Genomic DNA, 18,923 nt, shown 5'->3' with positions numbered 1-18,923 from the left:
TGTAGTTAATAAGATATTAAATGAAATAATTATCCTTATTTTTTTACATTTTGCCATCAATACGTCTGAGCCCTTGATGGTCATTCAAAGAAAACAAAACAAAAGAAAAATTAAAGTCGGAAGCAACAAAATAAATTGTTCACTAAACCCTCATAGCATGATGGACCATCTATTAAAGTCGTGAAGATGACAATAATTGGTACAAGATTGTTGCATTTCTTTTGTTTGTTCCAGTCGTCCAGTCGTCCATTCTCTTTGATTGTCACATTGATGGTTGATTGTTTGGCGAGAAAGAATGATCCAGAAACACACAAATAAATACAATTGCAACTTTTTTCCTATCCTCCATCAGCGTACATCCCACTGTATAATAACAATTTCAACAACAATAATATCCAACATACACTCACGCACACACACATACAAACTTACGCATTCCCATTTACTATTATAGCCTGCCCAGGTTTCAATGCTTGCAATGCTTATTTTGTATCTGGGGGCCTAACTAACTAACTGGAGGGCTATTCATGCAATTCATACATATATACAAACCGACATACATACATACGTACATATCGGGGCACACACTTAAGTTCTTTGTACGATTTATTAGTTTGTTGTGTTGCCGGGCATTTTGCTGTGGGATTTGCGCCACATGCGCCAGCCTATAAAAGTCATGAACCGAACATGGATTAGCATCAGTTCTAAACGGATCAAGCTCAAGTCAACACAACTCGTGCTTAAACAACTCTGCCAAACACAACCCCAACTTGTGATTTATACACCAAGCGTCAAAACAAAGTACCAAGCAAAACAAAATGAAAGTAACAGCTGTTCTATTGTTGGCTCTCTTTGCTGTGGTAAGTATTTCGAAGGGGATTTCTTTTTTCTCTTTTCTTATCCTATCACCCGATTTCCACACAGGCCTCCGCTGACTACAAACTACGCACCCAAGAGGATCTAATGAAGGCCCGCAAGGAGTGCATGGAAGCCAAAAAGGTCACCCCCGAAATGATTGAGAAATACAAGAAATTCGAATTCCCCGATGATGAGATCACCCGCTGCTACATTCAATGCGTTTTCGAGAAATTCGAACTGTTCGATGCCAAGGATGGCTTCAAGAACGACAACTTGGTAGCCCAATTGGGTCAGGGCAAGGACAACAAGGACGAAGTTAAGGCCGATGTTGAAAAGTGTGCCGACAAAAATGAACAGAAATCCGATTCCTGCTCATGGGCCTTCCGTGGCTTCAAGTGCTTCATTGCCAAGAATTTACCCTTGGTCATGGATAGCTTGAAGAAGAACTAAGTTGCAGCGCCGCCAGGCAGTTCTTCATCTTTCATCGCCAGCTGATGGAAGTTCTATTCCTTTTTTTCTAAATATTCCTGTATGACTCCGAATCGGAATATAATATGATACAATCGAAACACAACCATTAAGAACAACAACACCAACATCAACAACAAAAATTGTCCTTAATTGAAGAACCAAGAACTTGTGCAGCAACAAAAACAACAAACAACAGTAACAACAACAAGAACAATAACAATAACATCCAATGGAGATAATGAATCATCAGAAACGTCCTACAATCGTCATTTTTCTCATATCTTACTTCTTCTTATTACTTTTATGTTTTATTTTTTTGTAATTAAGTATTTAATGCAACCGAAACCAACAACAACAATAACAACATCAATTTTTGTTTAATGTTCGTTAAGTTTAAATAAAATAACAAAGAATAAAAACCAAAGCACACATTTCTAAAAAAAAAATCAAAAAACCAACTATTTTTTTATTTCTAAGCGGATTTAAAAGGAAGCTCAGACCAACAAAGTGATCTCCGGCGTATTTTTATACCCTTCACCACACTGTGGTACGGTGTATTATGTCTTTGTGCATATGCTTGTAACAGGCAAAAGGAAACAAGATAGACCCATGGTTCCTTTTGAGAATATGCACCGAATCACTTTCTGAGTCGATTTATGCATGTCTGTTGATGTTAAATTGTAAACAAAGTACAGATCGCATTTATCATCCAATTTGGATACAAATTGACATAGCTCATTTATTTGGCCCAAATACGAACCCTATTTAGATTTAGATATAGCATGGCATAGCGTACTGAAAGAAGTCTAGAATGATTCATAATTAGATATAGCTCCCATATATTTTTTCGTCCGATTTAATGTAAATGGTGAACCAAAATCTCTATATATCCTTCAATATACACGAAATTTGACATAGCTTACTGAATTGATTACATAATGATGAGTGCTAAATTTCGTGGAAATCGGTCCAGCTTTATATATAGCTCCTATATATATTTTCGTCCGATTTAATGTAAATGTTGCGCCAAAGGCATAGCGTATTAAATTATGTCTAGAATGATGTGTGTAAAGTTTCGTGAAAATCGGTTCAGATTTAGATATAGCTCCTATATACATTTTCGTCCGATTTATGGTAAATTGTGAACCAAAGACCCTAAATATCTTTCGATTTGCACAAAATTTGGTATAGTGCACTGAATTAAGTCTAGACTGATATTTGTTAAGATTCGTAAATATCGGTTCATACTTATAAGTAAGAATTTCTAAAACTACATAAATCCTACACTCTAACAGTAATCTTAATTTCACTGAAGTCCAAAAGTAATCGTAAGTCCAAATTTAAGAATTTCAGCTTTGTCTTTCACCACAAACCAAATTGTACCAGATTTGGTAACAATCTGTACTTTTCGTACCCATATTCCAAACCAATATTAATCCTACACTCTAACCTAACCAAAGTTGCAACTTTCAGGATTATTACTTTTCGTAGACGAAAGTACGAACAGAATTTTAATCATAAATTTCGGGATTCCAGTCCTAAACGTTCACATGTACCATATTTAGTACCATTTAATACTTTTTGTACTTAAAGTTCGAATTTCTAACATTACCTCAATCCAGTATTCTAACAGTAATTTTAATCGCATTTAGTTCACGTACATTTTAGGTCCCCAGGCCTCTTCGTTCACCCGAATCCAAGTTTTACCAAAGTTAGTACTGTTCGTACCAATAAGTACGAATTTCTAAATCTACATCAATCCTACACTATTGGTATTTTGTTTCCCAATTTGAAGAATCCACCTATATTTATTCATCTAAATCTAAATTTGCAACAAATTTAGTACACATAAGTACGATTTTTTAAGCTACCTCAATCCTGTACTCCAATATTTGTCCTAATTCCTATTTTCAGGATTCTATCTCTATACGCTCTACTAAATGCAAGTAGTACCATTTAGTAGTTCCAAAATTTCCAACCTGTAAGGAAAGTAGTAAAGTCGGACGGGGCCGACTATATGATACCCTTCACCACTATGAGTATATTAAACAGGACTATTAACATGAACTTGGATGAAATAAAATATGTGATATTTATCTAAATATGAATGTACCTAGATCTATCCATAAACATGTCATTCGTTTGTTACAATGGGACAAAAGTATGTAAATCGACTTCAAACAAATATAAATAGGACATCCGTTCAGCTATATCTGTACTTCTAGAAAACGCAACTACGCAATTCTATGCTCAATTTTGTAAGTTGTGCAAAATTTGATGTCAATCTGACTAACATGAGGAGTTTGATGCCCAATTTACTTGAAATCGGGCGAAAATATATATGGAAGCACTATCCAAATATTAAGCGATTCCAAACAAACTTGTCACAGCTTAGGTTATACTAATTTCAGAACGTTTTGTTCCTAATGGTTCCTTGGTGCGTCAATTATTTAAAATCAATCTATAATAAATGGGAGCTATATTTAAATCTAAGCCGATTTTCACGAAACACTCTAGGCTCAATTCAGTACGTTATGCCAAAATTCGTGCAAATCGAAGGATATATAGGGACTTTGGTGCACCATTTACATAAAATCGGACGAAACTATATATGGGAGCTTTATCTAAATCAGGACCGATTTTCTCAAAACTTGGCAGACATCACTGTAGGCTCAATTCAGTACGTTATGCCAAATTTCCTGCAAATCGAAGGATATATAGGGACTTTGGTGCACCATTTACATAAAATCGGACGAAACTATATATGGGAGCTATATCTAAATCAGGACCGATTTTCTCGAAACTTGGCAGACATCACTCTAGGCTCCATTCAGTACGTTATGCCAAATTTCCTGCAAATCGAAGGATATATAGGGACTTTGGTGCACCATTTACATAAAATCGGACGAAACGATATATGGCAGCTATATGAGCTGTGCCAAATTTCATCCAATTCGGATAATAAATGCGACCTGTACTTTGCTCACAAAAATACATGGACAGACAGACGGACGGACGGACATGCATAAAACGACTTAGAAAGTGATTCTATGCATATTCTCCAAAGGAACCATGTGTCTATCTCGTTTCCTTTTGCCTGTTACAAACATATGCACAAAGACATAATACCCTGTACCACAGTGTGGTGAAGGGTATAAAAACCAGCCTTTTTTAAAGGCAAATTCTGCCAGGACCAACACAGCTGTAGTCCTCGACTTCGAAAGACTAATTCTGCCAAGACCAACACAGCTATGGGCGTGGATTTTTAAAGACTAATTCTGCCAATACCCACACAACTATAGTCCACACTTATAGTCCTCGATTTTTAAAGACCAATTCTGCCAAGACCAACACAGCTATAGTCCTCGATTTTTATATTATATAGTATGGAGGGTATATTAATTTCGTTTTTCCGTTTGTAACCCATCGAAATAATCGTTTTCGATCCTATATATATTCTGATTAGCGTAAAATTTTATGACGATTTAAGCATGTCCGTCTGTCTGTTTGGGAGTACCGTAAATATAGGTCCATTTTTTCGGGTAGTCCCCATAAAAAGTGTCCCCCCCCCCTTTTTAATATTTTGGGGTTCTTGAGCGCGTTTTTCAACCGAATTCGCTGAAATTTGGTACTTTGAGTTCTTATTGGATAGCAAATTTTACCACTAAAAATTAAATATAGGTCCATTCTGTCTGGTACCCCTCATATAACGGTAACCTCCAATATTTGAGATTATTGAGCGCGTTTTCAACCGATTTGCCTGTAATTTAGTGTTTTCTTATTGGATAGCAAATCTCTCCACTAAAAATTATAAATATAGGTCAATTTTTCCTGTTAGCCCACATATAAGGGTACCCCCAATTATCGGTATTTTGGGGTTCTTGGGTGCGTTTTTTTGAACCGAATTCGCTGTAATTTGGTGTTTTGTAGTCGTATATGGTAACAAATCTCCCTACCAATAAATAATTAACAATTTAGCCATCTGTTGTAATCATTCCGCCGTCTAAAGATATCGTAATCGGCAGGCATTTAGGCATCTCCTCCATATAATGAAACCTCCTGAAGGAAAGAATTGAGATAAAAAATTCGACTCGGCCGAACATAACGCTTTTCACTTCACTTGTTAAAGACTAATTCTGCCCGGGATATCACATTATTTCTAAAGTCTTTCAGATCGATGTTGTGAAAGTATAAACTGTAAAGTATAAACTACATTATTATTTTTAAAATTTTAAATATATATTTATTACCGCTAAATAATAGAATAACTATTTTCTCTTATAATTGTAAATCTAAATCTAATGAATTTAATTCTTTTGTTAACAAATCACATTAAATAATAATATAAAAATAAAAAAAAAAATATTTCACAGTTCAAATCTTTTCAAGAATTCTGTAATATTTTCTGGTTCCGATTTGACGCGACGTGTCCGTTTAACCTTGGAATCGACCAAATCTTTTAAATAGAATTCCCATTGCCGGGAACCGCTGGGTATGCGATACAAATAGCTGGACGTTGTTGGTGTTAGACTGAAACGATCCATTGTATGGTTTGATGAAGATTTATTCAGCGCAAATGTTTCCATTTCCATTGGCTGACATTTGGGTATGGCAGCATGTTCACTGATCAAAGATGTACATTCGGGAATCATATTTATTATTATTTTAAAAGTATTAGGAAGTATTTAAAATGTATGTTTCGAAGTGCTGTTTAATGCAGTAGACTAGACAAGTGACTGATGCTGTTACAGGACTTTGGCTGAGATTTTATAGTGAAGGAAAGTGTTTTTGGCAAGACTACCTGAATGGTTATTCCTATTATGAGGGTCGCAGGCAGGTAGGAAGACTATTGGGAAGATGTTGATTAGAGGTTTTAGACCATAATTTGGAAAAACCCAAAATAAAAATATATACTAACTTTCTTATTGTTTCTAACACCTGGACTAGTAAAAAGATTTAGGGTCATATAGTCAAAGGATGAGAGCGAGATGTATATCATGTAGCCTTTCTTCGGGCACAAATAAAATCATAAAATGAAATATACATTTATTCGTATATCGCTCATTTGCTGCAACACGGGCATAAAGCAAAAAAAAAAAGATTTTGCAGAAAAAATGTTTTTAGTTTTCATTTTACTCACACCATACAAAGAACCGAGGAATTTCTACAGCTTCTCAAACAGAGTGTGAAAGAGATATTCATCGTGAAGTCTGATATAGCGAACAATTCTGCATCTTTAACTCAAAAATCAGGATTTTTCATTTAGTATCACTTGGTACCCATAAATACAAATTTCCTAAAGTACCACAATCCTACACGGCAAAAGTCATTTTATTTATTTATTTAAATTCTTACGTGTACACAAATCCATATTTGGCCAAATATTATGAATACATTATGCGAAAACGTTGATGTATGACACTACTACATTTTAATTCCCAAAACGCGTCGCAAAATGGTGGGAAGGTAGGTTCTTCTCCTGGCTTTCCTTTTCATTGCAAAACTTAGATCATTAAGCTCGACTCGAAAGAGTATAAATAATCACTTAAAAATGACCTTACAAGGCAAAATTCAAATAACAAAAATTAATTCAGCTAATAACGGCCAGGGCTCGAACTTCGGTCCTCGGAGCAACACAAATGTTGCCAGACCACTTAACGTTCTGAGCCATCAACACACTTCCAAAACGGTTGCGCAAAAATATGTGTATACCATGGAAGAATGAAAACAAATGTCGGACTTTGACAAATTTGGATTTAATTCGCATATGCAAGTTTCACATCAAGGCGGAATAAATACAAGTTATCAACATAAGACCTTTGTAAAGCCACATAGCCCAATATCAGGGACCGAAAATAACCGTTATTTTTGAAAATGCGAACAAAAAATCTTCATGTAAGAGACATGGGACACATATAGTGTAATATACCAATAGATTCGTATTGACGAGCCCATTAAGGATATTGGGTGATCTTGAGAAAACACTCTCAATTCCCATGTGGAGACTTATTATTCAGTTGATTTTTAACAGTTAAATATGATTGATATTTTTCCCGTCAAAAATTAAACTCTTTTTGGGATTTTTATTTTTTCCGTCAGAAAATAAAACTGTACTTCTATATCCAACTTGTACCAAATGTAGTTTTTTCGTACCCTTAAGTACGAATTTCCAAAACTACCGCAATCCTACACTTCAACAATAATTCCAAAATTCAGGAGCCCAGCCACACAAAATCAAATAGTACCATTTACTTCACATAAGTATCGATTTTAAATAAATAACACAGTTCTATATTCGAACAGTGATGATTATTCCAATATTCGTACAATAAATTTGAATTTCCAAAACGCTCTCCATAGGTCAATCCTACACTTCAACAGTAATCTAAATTCCAAATCTCTGGATTCCAGCACTATCCATTCACCGAAAGTCCAAATTGTAGCAAATTTAGTACCATTTAGTACATTTCATATTATATTTTTTTCTAAAAATAAATCCTACACTATAACAGTAATCTTAATTCCACCAATGTGGAAAATGTACTAAATTTAGTACGTTTCGTACACATAAGTACGAATTTCCAAAAACTACCTCAATTCTGCTTTCCAATAGTAATCGTAAGTCCAAATTTAAGAATTCTAGCTCTACCTGTTCACCAAAATCCAAATTGTACTAGATTTGGTACCATTCGGTACTTTTCGTATTCGTATTCAAAAACTATCTCAATCCTATAATCCCAATCCTATTCGAGTTCTACGCGTTCACTAAAATCCAAATTTAGTATTTTTCGTACCCATAAGTACGAATTTCCAAAACTACTTCAGTAATGCACTCCAATTAAATGTGGACTTAAGATTATTAATACATTTAATTCCGTTCACACAGATCCAGATCCAATCCCCCCCCCCCAACCCCCATTCTCGGTGTCAAAATTTTTTTAAGTTTTTCGAATCTACACAAATTCAAGAATGTCTCTACAAAATTTCAAGTGAAAATCTCAAGAACTCTTCAAGATATAGTCGATTTATTGTGTCAGCATCAAGTGTCAGCAAGAGCGATTCTCAAACTTTAAACGCATTTTTCTCGAATGCGAATGGCGGGCACGATAACTCAAAAAATAATAATCCGATCGATTCCAAATTTTGGGACGTTTCTCTGTAAGTGTATAGCTATCGTATGAACTAGGATAAATCCAATCGGTCGAGATCTTCGTTATTTTTTAACTTGGTTTGTGGTAAAAAATGGGCGATTTTTCAATAATATTTTTTAAAGGTCCGCCATTTTGTTGATTTTTGAGCGAAGCCAACAATCCTAGTTCATATGAGAGCCAGACATGTACCCTTTCTAACACTGTTGGAATTTTCGGATTCCGATGTTCCAGTGAGGAGTTATCATGTTCGCCATTAAAAATTAGGACTTTACTTCAATCACCAAAAAACAACAATAAAACAACAACAACAACATTTTGTAAATTATTTTTCTTCTCTTTTATATCTTTAACTACATATGTGTAAAGTTACAAACCTTAACATGCATTGGTATTCATTTACCAGCCCATTGACAAATCTTGAAAATATAAAATCGAGAATGGGGGGTTCCCTTAAGGTGATCGACACTTTGGTATTTTTTAGTGCCTTTAGTGCCTCCAAAATACTCCAGACACAATAGTCCAACCGATTGGTATCCGGTGATTTTGGTGGTCATTGTGCGCTGGAAATGAAGTGAGGAACCTCATTCTGTAACCATTCCTGGGTGGCGCATGCTGAGTGCAATGGTGCTGAGGTCTACAGGCAAAATGTTTGCGTGCCCAAGACTTTAATACACCCTCCAGAATATTCGGCATTTATTCTGATGCCACGGTCGATTAATAAGAGCGGAGAGCGACCATCGGCTGTTATGGAGTTTCACACCATCACCATGGCCGGCGCTTGAGTTCTGGTGGCCAACCAAAGATGCACATTTTCAGCTGACCTCTTTGGCAAGTAAACACGATTATTTTGTTCCTTTAAAAACTGCTGGACAACGAATGTATCACGGCAACGAGCTATGGTACGAGACACAAACGGTTTATTCACATTTAAATGCTGTAGTGCTCTAACGACAGCCACTGTGGTTTTCCAGTCAAATATAAAGAAATCACGCTTGAATTCCATCACGAATAACTTTTTTTCCGAAAAATGTTCTCCAAAATACTTTTGTACGCTTGTAAACAATATAATGGGCTTTCACTGGAATAATTTTAACAGCTGTCGGACGAGTGGTTTAGAAATGACAGCAGTCTGAAGTTGCATGTAGTTTTTATGCCCTCCACCATAGTATGGAGGGTATATTAATTTTGTCATTCCGTTTGTAACTCATCGAAATATTCATTTCCGACCCTATAAAGTATATATATTTTTGATCAGGGTAAAAATCTAAGACGATCTAGCCATGTCCGTTCGTCTGTCCATCCGTCCGTCTGTTGTAATCACGCTATCTTCTGAAGGAATTGAGATAGGGTGCTGAAATTTTGCATAGGGTTGTCCTTTGTCTGCAGGCAAGTCAAGTTCGAAGATATATCGGTCCACGTTTAGGCATAGCTCCCATATAACAGAACCCAATTTTCGGTATTTTGGTTTTTTTTCGTTTTTTCAACCGAATACGCTGAAATTTGGTACATTGGGTACTAATTGTCCCCACAAAAAATTATAAATATAGATTCACTTTTTCTGGTAGCGCCCATATAACGGTACCTCATAATTTTCAGTATTTTGGGGGTTTTGTTCGTATTTTTCCACCGAATTGGCTGTAATTTAGTATTTCGAGTTCTTAATAGGTACCAAATCTCTCCACAAAAAAATTATAAATATAGGTGAATTTTTTTCGGATATCCCCCATATAAGGGTACCCCCAATTTTCGGTATTTTGGGGTTCTTGAGCGCGTTTTTCAACCGAATACGCTGAAATTTGGTACATTGGGTTCTTAATAGGTACCAAATCTCTCCACAAAAAAATTATAAATATAGGTGAATTTTTTTCGGATATCCCCCATATAAGGGTACTGCGCAATTTTCGGTATTTTGGGGTTCTTGAGCGCATTTTTCAACCGAATTTGCTGCAATTTGGTATTTTGTAGTCGTATATGGTAACAATTCTCCCTACCAAAAATTATTAATATTCGCCCCCTTTTTGGGGTAGTCTCCATATAACCCCTTTTTTATATTAAAATAGTTATCGGATTTGTTCCTCGTTTTGAGTTTGGTTCTAAGACTCTTTTGTAATCATTTCACCTGCGGAGGATAGAGAGATAAAAAATTAGAACGTAAGGTTCGAAAATTAACTATAGCCGCATTGAACTAAGCTTGGAAGAAATAATAAGATGGGCAAAGTTCGGACGAAATCTAAATTTTTTGAAATGGATTTGGTCCAAAGAAACATGGGGTCTAGAACCAATATTTCGATAAGGCACATTTTCACCGTGTTAAAGTGTATACACCCTCATTAGCCATAAGGCTGAGGGTATAATTTTCCTTTAAAAATTTCTACAATATGTATTATGTTTTACATAATCCGTTTTTAGAAATGTCGGTATAGGTCCACTTTTTGCTAAGTTCCCTATATTTTCATTTCTAGTACCTGTCAATATATCTTTGGTGGAGGGTATCCAAAGTTCGGCCCGGCCGAACTTACCATTTTTTCACTTTTTTCATCTCATTTCATGCGTAAAATATACAGATATTTATTTTGTTTTTATGAATTGTTTATTTATTTTTTTCTTTATTTATAATATATTTTACAAGCCGAAGAACAAAAAAATAGCCCAGTATTTAAATCTCAAAAAATTGTAAAATATTTCAAAGTCTCCTTAATAGCGAATTCTTCAGTGTTGAAAACGACTTAGTTTCCATTTTTGCTTCAAATTTTCCACATAAACATCAAATAGTTTTTGGAAGCACTGGTTATGATGCGGCACAAACAACAGGATGCCATCTTGTATCGATTAATATTTATATCAAAAATATAATCGCTTTTGTCCGTTTAATAGACAATTGGCTCAATGTCCGGCGTATCGGCAATTTCGCTGATTAGAATTCGTGGAGATGATTCTGGAATCATTTTGAAATGTTTGGTAGAGAAGAGAAACAAAAAGTTAGTGTTGATTGTAGGGTACTTTGCAAAATTGTGATGCAGCTTCGAACATTTGCCAGGGATTTTATAGAAAATTTTTGTATTTATTGTATTACTACCTGTAAATAACAAAATTTAACAAAATCTCAGGTAGTAATTGCAATATTTGGAAATAATATTCCTAATATGAAAAATGCAATACCAAAAAATATCATAAAGCGACTAACATCCGTACTAGTCCAATGAGGAATTTCGTGAAATCTGCAGGTAAGGGGAACATTTTTAATTCTCATAGCCGTCATCGAAAACTATTTTTAGTAGTCTTAGTAGTAATGATATTTTCTAAGAATACATCATCATTCTCGTTCCCTTTTAGAAACGAACCAGTCCCTTTCCTTCATATCTTTCGTCGTTCTTATTATTTATTTAAAATTGGCAAAAATAGAAAAAATGTTTGTTAATAAACCTAAAAGAGTTTTTTATATTTACTTTATTTTTATTAATTATTTTTTACCCAATTTAACACAAATAAGTTTCGTTCCAGAACCTACAAGAATCTACTAATTTTAGAAGTTTTGCAACTTTTTACTCGAAAACCGTTCCTGAACCCATAAAAGTGTAAAATTGTAAAAATTGTAACCAGAAATGTTAACTTCTGATTTGCTGTTGTTTTGATGTAAAGACATCTAATTTTGAAATATTTACTCGATTTCCGTTCCCGAACTTTTCGAATTTTTTTGTACTCTGAGAGAGATTTTGACTTTATTCCCTTTGACTAGATTTACTATTAAACCAGTGAGCGGAGAGTTTAGTCGGGCGGGGCCGACCATATGATACCCTACACAACTTCCCCGAAAATCTAACTTTCTGTGGTTCTTTATTCTGAGTTTGGGCAATATTTCGTAATATTTGCACCCTCTGACCGACTAGAGGTCAACAAATATTACTAATATTCAGTACAGCCCTATTTACTTGTGCATATTCCCTTCTCGTGGGTTGTGTTGTGAAGTTCGGCTTTCAATTGGCCTATAGATCAACTGGAAAAACACAAACAATTACGTTTTCGGCCCACCTCATCCCAATATTATTATTTGATCATAACCGAAAATTAAAGGCGTGGTCCTCAGGATCCTCATGAAAAATTTCAAAGCGATCGGCACTATATTTTCGCCCTATAGTGGGGTAATGGGTTACTAAATAATATATGAATACGTAAACATCTGTAAATATTTAGGTGTAACTCCCGCATCCGAGTACGATAATATAATTTTGGTATCAATTTGAAGAACAACTACTCCTCTTGGATGTACTAAAAACTTCTCGGGTCTATGTCCTTCAGGATTAAATATATACGCTATAGAATACAAATTTTGTTATTTTCCACACAAAAGTCAGGGTCTATTTGACCCGCTAAATATTGACCGATCTTTATCAAAACAGGCATGCTTATTTGACCCGATCCCCTTCTCCATGTAAGAATTCGCCAAGTTTGGGCCATAATTGCGGCCTCTGGAGCGACCAGAAAATCAGACAAAAATAAAGTTTTTGGTCTACTTCAATGGGGGCTTCATTGGCCAGAACCCATCTTACATGCAAAATTTCGCGAAGATTGGTACATGACTGTGGCCTGTATCGTGTTTACAAATTATTATGGACAGACGGACGGACACAAATGTATAGACCGACTCAGCTAGTCGAGATATGACGATCGGTATACTTAAAAGTGGGTCTAGGACCAATATTTCACGGTGTTACAAACTTTTGGGGCTGCCTAAAACTATAATACCCTGACAACATAGTTGTGTAGGGTATAAAAAGAACTGGAACAGACCAATAATGTTGACAAGGAACGAGATCAGAAGAAAGAATTATAGGAAGTAATGAAATGAACTTAGTACCTATCGTACCTTTAGTTCGTTCCGGAACGACCCAACTCTAAAAATTCCGTATATGGCTATGGCATTGCAAAAATATGGCCTATATAAAAGAGCTTAGTGATAAGTGACAGATCATCGCCCAGACAAAACGGCTGAAGCTGGAAGCTTGAAGTATGGTTTGTTGTTGGTGTGTATGAGTGCGATAAGGCTGAGTTTTTGGAAATTCGAACTAGACCGGTACGAAAAGTACTAAATGTGGTACCCTTTGTATTAGACAAATAGGAAGAAATTTGGAATGTGGGTCACTGATGGAAAGTTAGAAAGATGTACAAAAGGGTTTTTTTTTGGAATTCGATCTATAAGTGTAGGAAAAGTACTAAACATTACTAAATTTAGTTATAATTGTATATATATATAGCTAGAATCTTGAGATTTTATATGAAATACGGGTGGGAATTGGTATTGATGTACGGAAATGGTTTTAGAAATTCGTACTTATGTCTTTGAATAGAACTTTCTCAATTTGGTACAAGTTGGATTTAGGTAAACAGATAGAGATGGAATGTTTGAAATTAGGACCTAAGATGACTGTTTAGTGTTGATGAGTGTAGGATTCAGATACCTTAGAAACTAAATGGTACTAAATATAGTACAATTTGTATGTTAGTGAACGAAATTAAATGTGGACGTAAGATTATAATTGTCTAATTGGGCTTGCACCAAAGGTCTTGGTGTAAACCCCACTAAAACCGAATTGGTGTTTTTCACTAGGAAGCGCAAAATTCCTAGTTTCCGTCTGCCATCACTTGGAGGAGTGACTTTAACCCTTTCTGATGAAGCTAAATATCTTGGCACCAACATAGACCGCAAACTATTGTGGAATAGGAATGTTGAGGAACGCTCTATGAAGGGATTGCTGGCACTCTATTCATGCAAGAACTCCATAGGTAAGAGTTGGGGATTTAGACCCGAAATTATACACTGGCTGTATACGACGATCGTCGTACATATACTTACTTATGGCTGTCTTGTTTGATGGCAGGGGGGTTAACAAAAAGATGCTGCTGACAAAATTGAGCTTAGTACAGCAATCGGCTTCAATCCTGATCACCGGAGCATTAAGAAGTACACCACAGGCAGCCTTGAACGAAATATTGAATCTCCAACCATTGGATATTCTGATCAAATTCCAGGCGGCCAGGTGTGCCCTGAGACTCCGGTAAACAGATGCCTTGAAATCGCTGAACTATGGTCAAGCCAGCATCCTAAACATAACGCCAGATTATGACCTCTTTATGGGGATAGTCATATCAGTGACTATATTCCCCCTCATAGGGACTTCAATGACATCAAAGTTGAATTTCCTAGTAGGGAATCCTGGACTAGTGGGTCTTTACCTCTGCCAGGTCTGTCAATTTTTACAGACGGGTGTAAGATGGAGGAAGGCACCGGCGCAGGCGTTTACTGTAGGGAATTAGGAATATGCAAGTCATATAAACTCAACAATAACTGTAGCGTTTTTCAAGCAGAGATTCTTGCAATCACGAAAGCGGCAGAGATAGTAAAAGCACTTAATGTCGACATCACGGGACCGGTGACTATATATGTCGATAGTCAGGCGGTGAAGTCGCATACTACAAACTCGAAAGCAGTTCATGATTGTAAGACTGCTTTGAATGATATATGACAGATAGTTGGTTTATGCTGGGTCCCAGGACATAATGACATTGAATGGAATGAGAAAGCCGACGAGCTTGCTCGAGAGGGTTCACAGTCGTCCAATCTTCTGATTGAGGGATCTGTGGATCTGGATCCAGTGGAGAGGATTACTGTCGTCTATGTGAGCACGAAGAAGAACTGGAAACAATTGAGCATATCCTCTGCAAATGTCCATCGCTGATCAGCAGAAGACATAAGCAGTTTGGTAGATATAAAATTGATAATCTAGTCTTCTTCTCCAAAATAGACCCTAACCAAATTCTAGGCTTTGTCAAAAATTCGACTTGGCTCAAATAATCTCTCTTCCGCCCCTTTTTCTCACTATCCTTTCTCCCTACTCTTCCACTATCACTTTTCTTTACAGATATATATATATATATATATATATACATAAAGGATGATTACAATGGACATAGTCTCCGAGTGTCACAACAACCGTACATCCCTAAAAAAGTGCTAAATTTGGTACAATTTGGACTTTGGTGAACTGGTTGAACTGTGATCCTGAAATTTGCAACTAAGATTAGTTTTGGAATATTGGTAGGAAAATACAGAATGAAACCAAATCTGGTACAATTTGAATTTTGGTGAACAGATAGAGCTGGAATTCTTAAATTTGAACTTACAATTACTATTTAAAAGCAGGATTGATGTAGTTTTGGATATTCGTACTAATGAGTACGAAATGTACTAAATGGTAATTAACTTGATATTAGATGTAGGAATAGAGATGGAATTCGGAATTATAATACTACAAATTTATACAGTATTTTTGATTTGCATATAAAATATTATTTATTGTATTGGTCCATGCAAAATATTCTTTCCACAACATAAATTATAAATAACATAATTATATATAAATTATATTAAATAAAATTAAAATTAGTTACTCCCTTCGAGAGTTATGGTGCCCACCAGCCTTACAGATAGACGGGATTTTTTGAATCGACTTCAAATTACGTAAAACGGATTTTGGTCCAAAGAAAATTGGGTCTAAAATGTGTATTTCGATGAGACATATTTTTACTCATTAGCCATAAGGCTGAGTGTATAAAAATTAAATTGATAACTTTGTTAGTCCTTGAAAAATGTAGGCTTATAAATGTGTTGAAACTTGAAAATTATATTTAATCGGTGAGCGGAATGGGACCAACCATATGATACTCTAAACAACTACTACAGAGCGCTCAATTTCTGCGAATCTATATTACAAATATGGTTAATATTTCTCGATATTTGCACTCTCTTGGCCGATTAGATGTCAACAGCTTATCCACAACATCATTTGACCCGCTAAATGGAAAATTTGTGATATTCCGCTTCCAATTGTGGCGTCCAGAGCGACTAGAAAACAGACAAAACCTCATGCAAAATTTCCTAGCCGGCGCTACATTTCCGCCTTATCACTAGAGGTCTAAATATAACCCTTGCATCCGGGTACGTGCACTGGTGGCCAAAAATACAGCAACTTTTTTTTAAATAAAAAATTTTCTATGGAAAACTTAATTGAACCAATTTTTGCTTGGTCAAAACTAAAGCAACTTTTTAATTTGTTCTTATAAATAAGTAAATTTTGCTATTAATGCTGTTGTAAATTTTGCTATTAAGTTGCTCAATTTGATCCATGGGTATACTACTCCTCACATCCTGAACCAGTGGAAAGAGGTTATGTTTGTTTCTTTGTGAATCGCTTTTGATTTAGCTATCTTTGATACTTCAAATATGTTTCTATAGGGTGAAGATCTGATGATATTGATGGCCATTATAAAACCCGGATTTTTAACTCCCGAAACCAATATTTGACATGTTTTGGTGTATGTTTCGAGGTTATTGTCAAGTTGAAACACCCAAAAAAGCATTATATTTTCATCAGCGAAGGAAACAATAACGTTTTCCAACACATTTATATAAACAATCCGATCCATTAAATCATAAATCTCATAAATCTATCGAACTCCATAAAAAACACGGTACCCTTGTAATACTGTGGCACGAACCGTTAATTTTTGGACTTTCTCGCCGTAATTTTTTTAATGTCTGAGTATTTTTTGCAATAAACCCCATTTAAAAATAAAAAAACGGTAAAAATAACGGAAATCTTAGAGCTCATCTGTTTTTACTGTAGAGTTGCTTTAGTTTTGTCCAAAATTTCTTATCTATAAATTATTATTTTTTTCATAAAGAATTTTGCATTAATGCTATTGTTTTTTAATGAATTACCCGATTAAAAACTGAAAAAGCCAACACGATATCTTTATTTTTGAAAAAGTTTTGCGGCATTTATTAACGTTGCAAATTTAGTTGCTTTAGTTTTGGCCACCAGTGTATGTGCAAAATTACAAAGCTCTGTCTTGCATATTGCGAGCTCTATCGTAATTTCAAGACACCGACATCGAACTTTATTCTGATCAAGAGTATATGTATATATATTTATGGGATTTCCAACGGAAAAATATTTCGATGTATTGCAAATGTAACGGCACCTAATGCTTGCCAGGTATTTTCTTATAGTTAAACTCATATATAATTTTTGGCACATCTGTCTCTTCTAATTCGTAATTAGCTAATTGGTAAACCGTTAACCAGGTGTTCTATAGTCATAAAATCGTAAGTGTTTGGATTTTCCGAAATTATTCATACTAACCTCAATTTTCATATTGATTGCCTACCTACTACCTGGTTAGTATTACCATATTAAGCCATTACTAACAAACATTGCAGGTGCTATTCCCAAAAACCCAAATCCTACTATTAGTGTGATTAGGTGAAATATATGAATCTTGGTAAGGACAATAGATTATTGGTTTAGGTAGAATTTCAGCTAACAGTTTAACTACATCGCTTATAAAACCCAAAACGGTATTCTTTATCAACATCATTCGCCTATCACACATCCAACTGTCAAAACAACAATTATTTAAATTTTGAAAACTACTTATTTTTCTATTCCATCATAATCACAAAAGAAAATTAAATATGGTTCCAGATACCACATATAACAGCCTGAAGAGTGAAATGGCTGTGGCACCTTCCCGCCAATCATCAGCCATTGACAATTATGTGGAACTTCTGGCACCCAACAGATCCACGAATATCCATGATACATTCCATCATCTGGCAACATCATCGACAACATCTGGCTACTTGCAACGCATTCCCAGCGGCTCACGACAATGGGAAATCTATTTGGAAGATTTGGTCGATTCGAAAGTAAAACGTTCACGTCGTGCCAAATCGGAAAAGGAAAGTGTCAATGATTTTTTGCAAAGATTTCCGATTTTGGAGTTTTGAAAAACGAAACGAAATAGGGAATATTTTTTTTTTTTCATGGAATATTCCTATGATTTGTGTGATTAATTTTAAGTAGAATTCAATTCTTTAGCTTTAAGTTTTTTTGTGTATTGCAAACCAAACGACAACAACAAAAATGTTTAATTATCCTGTAACGAGATGTTAAACCAAAAAAATGAAACTAAATGTATTTCTCCAATTGCTTAAATAAAATATTTACTCACTTTACCTTAATAAAAAAATTATTTTTATTATTAAAAAAAAACATATTGTTTAAAAGGCGTAGATAGAAAATATATTGCTTGAAAAATCGAAACTAAATATTTAAAACAATCCATGCTTATGGTTCTAATAGTCCTTAAAAATATTTATATTTTAGCATTTAAAAAATATTTTAGAAATCTGAAAATTCTTTAAAAAATCCTCTTTTCTTTTTGTAATAGTCGTCTAAAAAATAATCTCAAAATATACCCTCTTCCTGCTGTGAAAAATGCACACATTCCTTTAAATATTTTGTTTATATTTCTTGTTTGCGATTTGGCAACTCCTTCATATAGAAACAGGTGCTCAAAAAAGACACATCCGCAATTTTTTAC

General features: G+C 35.0%; 1 protein-coding gene across 1 annotated transcript; it reads left to right on the top strand.

The window, feature by feature from the left end:
• The first annotated feature begins 769 nt into the window (after nucleotides 1–769).
• LOC133327486 (general odorant-binding protein 99a-like) lies at nucleotides 770–1,309 on the top strand. The gene is made up of 2 exons (XM_061536003.1): nucleotides 770–860; nucleotides 925–1,309. Exons 1-2 carry the CDS (start codon nucleotides 819–821, stop codon nucleotides 1,306–1,308), a joined length of 426 nt encoding a protein of 141 aa, XP_061391987.1. The 5' UTR covers nucleotides 770–818; the 3' UTR covers nucleotide 1,309.
• The last annotated feature ends 17,614 nt before the right edge of the window (nucleotides 1,310–18,923 follow it).

This window comes from Musca vetustissima, unplaced genomic scaffold, assembly GCF_032173495.1.
Source record: "Musca vetustissima isolate MV318-11 ecotype Yass unplaced genomic scaffold, APGP_CSIRO_Mvet_v1 utg536209, whole genome shotgun sequence".
NCBI lineage: Eukaryota > Metazoa > Arthropoda > Insecta > Diptera > Muscidae > Musca > Musca vetustissima.
Note: the sequence above shows the minus strand (reverse complement) of the source record. Positions and strands in the feature narration are given on the sequence as shown.

Excerpts from the sequence above, each read along its gene's own strand:
- LOC133327486 (XM_061536003.1), top strand. The coding sequence starts at position 819 with ATGAAAGTAACAGCTGTTCTATTGTTGGCTCTCTTTGCTGTG. Across the intron at positions 861-924 it reads TGTTGGCTCTCTTTGCTGTG|GCCTCCGCTGACTACAAACT; the intron begins GTAAGTATTTCG and ends ATTTCCACACAG.